Below are 6,000 nucleotides of genomic sequence, written 5' to 3'. Positions count from 1 at the left end.
AGGCCAGATAACAGCAATTGTATTTCACCTAAAAACAGTATGCTAGACTGAGGAACAGAAGTGAAGGAGATATATTTGTCCTTCTGGTATCCACGGAAAAATAAAACTGAGAGGTTTTGGGTGATGCTTGTTTTCAATTTAATTTTGTATATTGTGCCTTTAGTCACTGCAGAATCGGTGCATGTAACACCAACATTGTTAAATCTTGCAATAATCAGCTGCACATTTCTCCTTGTGTTAAGCAACAGCGACGACCTGGTATTTGAGTAACACTGCTTTGTGTCACAGTGCGCCACCATTGTTGGCTGAGAAGACGGCCGGGCACGTCTGTGTGTCTGAGACGTCATCAGCAGTGAGACATCACTGTCACAGTACAAATGGCGACACGTCAACTGGGTGAACCTCGGCTCAGTCTGAGGTCACAGAGTGCAGCGACATGTAAACACATGGTTTGTTGTTGTCTGTTTCACAATTCGCGATATTCTCAGGACAAAATTAAAGTGGAATTATGTCAAGATGGGCGACGCTTACGTAGAATATCACTCATACTTTATATTTACACTCACTTCACAATTGTCTTACCTGATCCTGCAAGGTCCAAACACAAAACATGACAAAATGTCCGAAACTCTGGTGTTAAAGATAGAAATATTGGCTTAACATTCGCACTGTTTTAATATTAGAAATAACAAGAATAGAGCACATTTGCCCTTCCATAATCTACCTTCTACCCATTTTTTAGAAATGTTGCAGAAATATATATCTCCCATATGATGGTTTCAGTGTTATGCACACACCACGTCAGTGTCAGTAACGACATGTGCTCCGTCTCTGTCCACACCAACACTGACTTCAGTGTGCACCGTGTGACACCAGGAGGTCCAACACTCGCTGACGTCCCATGTATCTCGCCAAGTCGGCCGCTGTCTTCCCGGCGTTGTTCCTGGCGTTGACGTCCAGCACCCCCAGGGACAGGATCAGCTTCACGGTCTCCAGGTGTCCATTTTCACAGGCCAAATGAAGGACGTTGTTACCGCGTCTGTCCACCAGTGACACATCAGCCCCTCTACCCACCAGCAACTCCACCACGTCCCTGTGTCCCGATACTATTGCCTTCATCACTGATGTCCAGCTGTACATTCTGTAGTTGATGTTCACGTGACCCCCTGCCAGGATCCGCCTCACTCTCTCCAGGTCACCGCTCCTGCTGGCGTAGAAGAGGTCGCGGCCAGTTGCTGGTGATGGAGTCGCTGCAACACAAAGTAAACAATGTACTCCGGACATCTTTTCACACATCTACAATGTTTACGTCATGTTGATACGTGACTCGGACATCGCTACGCAATGTAAACCATTCCATCATTCCAACAATCCAACATGACGGGAATGTCAACATGTGGTTATTGGAAATAACGGTGGAGTGTTTAATACATAAATGTCTGTTAGAGTCAGATGTTTTAGCATTATTTTGTGTACGACTTCATAGTGGCGATGCTTGTTGAACTTTACAAGTTCATAATGTCAGTACAAGTGTTGCTGCTGAGTGTTTCAACCTACGGTGGTGATCAGAGTCCTGTTTCGTCACTGGAGCCGGTGGAACTGTCGTGCTGGGTATCAGGTCCTGACTAGCGTCAGTCGTGGAGGCTGAAACAGGGAAGATGTTGTTCAGAAAATTGTATATAACACATAAGCATTTCTACGAGTGGCTGAGCTCATTTTCCACATATGTTTTGACCTAAGTGTTATTTAATTGAAAATACACATCTTTTGGAAGAAGTATCAAACTATTCACCGAGACCACAAATTTGTGCAGGAAATAACACTTCCTAAATTTAGTTTTTACAGTTTGAAATCCTGTGATTGAGAACATGGACGTCGATCGATACTTCAGGTGAGACTCGTCCCTCAAATCAGAATATCCACACGTATATACATCAGCATGCTAAATGCTGGGAGAATTAAGAACTGTACTTCCTGCCTGCTTGGTTTTCCTCCTACCTCGTGGATCAGAGTCTTGTGTCGTTACTGGCGCTGGTGGAACCGTGTTGCTCGGGCTCTGGTCAGTCGAGGCTGAAACAGGGAGTATATAAATAGCACGCAGGCATTGGTCTCAGTTTTCGCTTTGCATAAATGTTTGGCATGTCTCTGCAGGAAAAGAAAAAACTCTTCCTAATTTTATAAACTGTACACTGGTAACAGCTGAGCTGTCCCTCTTTGTCAAAACATTGTAACTGATTAGATTGTTATTTAGTTTTGAATATGAACATGCAAGGTTTAACCAGAGAATCTGTTCGAAAGGGTTGTCTTTGTTAGGGGCGCATATACACTTCGGGCTTTTCATATGCAAGCATATTATTCACATTATACCTGCATTCGTAATTACTTTTTATGAAGTGTTTAGTTGGAATTGATTAGCCGTGGCTGGAATTCAAAATACATTTTCTTGATGCCTCCCGCCCACCTTCCCTGTTTAGTGTACGTGGTACTTTAGGTAATTCTGTGAATTGTAATGTGCAGCGGAAGCTTCCGTCTGTATCGGGCAGGCAGTTTGACTCAGCTTTTAAGGTATACTGGTATATACTGTACTGTTGTAATTTCCGTCTGACAAAGTCTGTTGAACACTCAAGGAAACAGCAGCTAACACCAACGTGTCGATGGAAGAAATAGGCACGAGAAATAACACACCCGTGGCAGTGTGTGGTGTTAAAGATAGAAATATTGGCTTAACATTCGCACTGTTTTAATATTAGAAATAACAAGAATAGAGCACATTTGCCCTTCCATAATCTACCTTCTACCCATTTTTAGAAGTGTTGCAGAAATACATATTTCCCAAGCTGTAGGCTTTCAGTGTAAACTTTAGGCTGATACTTTTGATCGTGTGTTAAAGTGGGAGTGTATTTCAGGCAATGCAGTTATTCACTGAGGCAGAACAAAAGATACACATGAAACACATCTGTTACTTGACTGGGCATTTTCGAAACAGTCTCATAGAACCTGTCGACCGTGACAGCTGTAAAAGTTATTAGTTTAAAGCATAAGACTTACAGGTACATGATTTGATCAGATAGAACAAGTCCATCAGGTGAAACGCTGCGCTGTTATGTTTGCCCAGACCATCCACTGTCCTAGTGTAAACCTAGTGTTGCCAGTGTGTTACCAGAGATTCCAACATGACTGGGTAGCCAACCGAAAACGATGTGGTAATTATCAGTAGCAAGAACATTTTCCAATTCAATAGTTTCTAATAAATGTGGATGCTTGCAGGAAAGACTTTTAATAGCCTAAAGGCACGAAAGAGTCTAAATAGAGTATGTACTGTTTATGTTTCGGGTGTTTAGCTTTGAATATATTTAAGAGCTGTTAATATAGGGTATGCTTCTGCAGTAAAAATCTAGAGCTGTTGCTTGGTATTCTAGAAGATGTTGTTCTCCATTACCCTGGTGAATAATGCAGAAAATCACTCCAAATCGCATATTGTAACTCACTCATGCATAGTTTTTGTGAGCCTTTGTGAAACACACGGGCAACACGTCAACTAATGAAATAGATACATCTACTGACATGATTTCAAACACTGTTTCAAGCAGGATATTTTTTGCATATTATCTCCACACATTCCTTCAGATAAACCGTAAATTGTAGGACACAGGGCCCCAATACAAATGGAAAGTACATATGCTATTTAAAATGCATTGAATATCAAAAGAAGACTCTATATACCCAGTATGAATGATAACAGTTATTGATACACACAGTGCCTCACTTTTGTTTCATATTATTTGCGATACCTGATGGAATAAAGTAAAACAAGCAAAACCGCTATCATTTTAGAGTGCAACACCCTTACAACCTTTCTAATTTTTACAAAAAAATTGACATATGACATATTACTTATAAGCACGAAATAATTACCGAAACATTGCTTACATAATTTTTCCTTAGAGGCTAACTACAGACTAAATAAACACTGAACTCTCGCCAGATTGAAACCTTAGTGAGTGTTAACAAATTGTTTTGCGAATTCCCACCGGTGCCGACACGAACAGTTTATTATATCTATTGCCGTTTACTTTCTATTTGCATCAGTTATCGATGTGTAACAATACATTTGAGGTATATACTTAATGTAAGCACGATACTTGTAGCTGTTTAATATTATTGCAAGACCTGTCAAGTACAGATCCTGTCTAGTTCCTTTTCTGGCGCATTTCAATTATCAGAAACCTGAACAGAGAATGTGTCCAGGGAGAAGCACTGACAAATTGTTACGGCCGTTTGTACGTTTGGGTGTCATAACGACATGTCTATCAATAGATCTAGAATATTCCTCCCACTCTCCGACATAGGTCAAACCTTACGTTGTCGGTATTTTTACGTCAACTGGTTAAATACTTATTAAATGTTTTACAATATGCTGTACCCCGTATATTCAATGAACAGTTGCATGTATATATTTCTGAAGTCCTGATAACCTGTCGTTTTTCCCGCATCCTTCTCTCGAGGGAAAGTCCGTTTTGGTCTTGACGGACAATTGTTTTCTTAAAGGGGCACTGATGCAAAGCAACTTCCATAGACTGGTTGTTGCTTTTGTTATTGTTTTTCTCCCCTGAGTATCCGGATGATATCCCACGATTTTTGACTGGTTCGTGATCTGTACTGCGCCCCCCGTGTGTGCAATTTTTTTAAAAAGTAAAATGTGATCAACAAAAAAGAAATCACTATTTAGTCGAAAATATTCCCATCGTCATTATATAAGAAATGAAAACATTCTGAATCATCAGTCTGGGATAGACCATGTTAGGACTGAAAAATATCGAGGCCAATGTGTGTCTTTACATTTTGTCGTATAATTGATTTATTATCATCTTCCTAACTAAAATTAGTAATAACCACACAGTTATATGGATATATAAAATGACTGTAATAGCTAGACATTTTACTGATTGCCAACGTAAAGCATATTTCACACACATGTCCAAAGTGTGACCATGGGTATATTGTCTGATTCTTTACACTTCAGTGATGAAAATGAAATATTATGTTGAATGCTAGAAAGAAATGAAGAAAAAACAAATCGCAAATATCAAAATTATCTATAGTCTAAAACATCAAAGGTTCTTCCAACGGCTCTGCAAAGCCATCTTTGAGGTCCTCAAGGACCATTGTGTAGACAAAAGGGTGGTTGTAAACTCACATACACACTGGTGATTGGGTATCTATGTCAAACTCTCTTACAAGAACGTTTGTCTTACATATCCTCTTGTCGCGGACATGGTGCGACATCTCTCTTGGCTAGGGTATCTAGGTCAAACACTTTTACAAATACTTTCGTCCTACACGTGTCGCTCACGTGGTGCGGTCTGTCACTTTGCTAGGGTATGTAAGTCGAACGCTCTTACAAGAACGTTTTGGTAAGTCAGCCTGTGGATTACCGAAAGAGATAGCCGGTCATATAAATTTGATTGTATACAAGTTGTATACACAATGGTGGGAACCGGGAAAGGTCCGAGTTCGTTCCATCATTGTTTATACAATTTGAACTTTTTCCATCAGAAGGCAATAAAAGTCAGAATCACACTGTATTACATTATCACTGTGATCGTAATGCTATCGCGTTACAGGGAACATTGCCATAGATGTTGAAACAAATGGCGCAGCAGAGTCACAGTTGATGAAGAGGCCAAAATGGAGGGTGGTGTAGAACGAATGTAATGGCTTGCATGAAGCTTCCGCTCCTTCCATGGTGACAACATTAGGTGACGTCACAAGTGACCTTGATTACGAGATTGATAACATGAATAAGACTGAATGTAATTCATGATATATTTAGATGCACTCTGCTGGTCAGGAAACAGGTGGTGATGCTCCACCAGCAGTTTCCCAGCCATGTGAAAAGTGGAAATCCCAATTTCCGGTTCCTTAGTCATTCATCATTCTCATTTGAACCGAAACGGACTGTATTTGCTGTTGAACTAAGGTGTTTCTGTGAAGCACAAG

The 6,000-nt window shown here is 40.4% G+C and overlaps 2 protein-coding genes across 2 annotated transcripts in view; both read right to left on the bottom strand.

Moving 5' to 3' along the window:
- Positions 1-784: 784 nt before the first annotated feature.
- Positions 785-5,286, bottom strand: LOC137259550 (cyclin-dependent kinase 4 inhibitor C-like). The gene is made up of 4 exons (XM_067797179.1): positions 5,256-5,286; positions 1,999-2,070; positions 1,558-1,644; positions 785-1,250 (listed from the first exon to the last, which is right to left on the bottom strand). The coding sequence occupies exons 1-4, from the start codon at positions 5,284-5,286 to the stop codon at positions 853-855; spliced, it is 588 nt and encodes a 195-aa protein (XP_067653280.1). The 3' UTR covers positions 785-852.
- The window catches only part of LOC137259549 (myotrophin-like), a 148,751-nt gene continuing 143,545 nt past the window's right edge, over positions 795-6,000 (bottom strand). The window contains exon 5 of the mRNA XM_067797178.1: positions 795-846. The gene's annotated coding sequence lies outside the window, so the exon portion shown is untranslated. The remainder of the gene's footprint in view (positions 847-6,000) is intronic.

The sequence above is a fragment of the Haliotis asinina genome, chromosome 13 (genome assembly GCF_037392515.1).
Source record: "Haliotis asinina isolate JCU_RB_2024 chromosome 13, JCU_Hal_asi_v2, whole genome shotgun sequence".
NCBI classification, from domain to species: domain Eukaryota; kingdom Metazoa; phylum Mollusca; class Gastropoda; order Lepetellida; family Haliotidae; genus Haliotis; species Haliotis asinina.
This window is presented reverse-complemented; position numbering and strand designations above follow the sequence as displayed.

What these genes read in the sequence shown, in the direction of transcription:
- LOC137259550 (XM_067797179.1), bottom strand. Translation starts at nt 5,286, where the DNA reads ATGTCGCACCATGTCCGCGACAAGAGGATAT. An exon ending in ACAAGACTCTGATCCACGAG is followed by an intron (nt 1,645 to 1,998) that starts GTAGGAGGAAAA and finishes TCCCTGTTTCAG; the next exon opens with CCTCCACGACTGACGCTAGT. An exon ending in ACAGGACTCTGATCACCACC is followed by an intron (nt 1,251 to 1,557) that starts GTAGGTTGAAAC and finishes TTTGTGTTGCAG; the next exon opens with CGACTCCATCACCAGCAACT.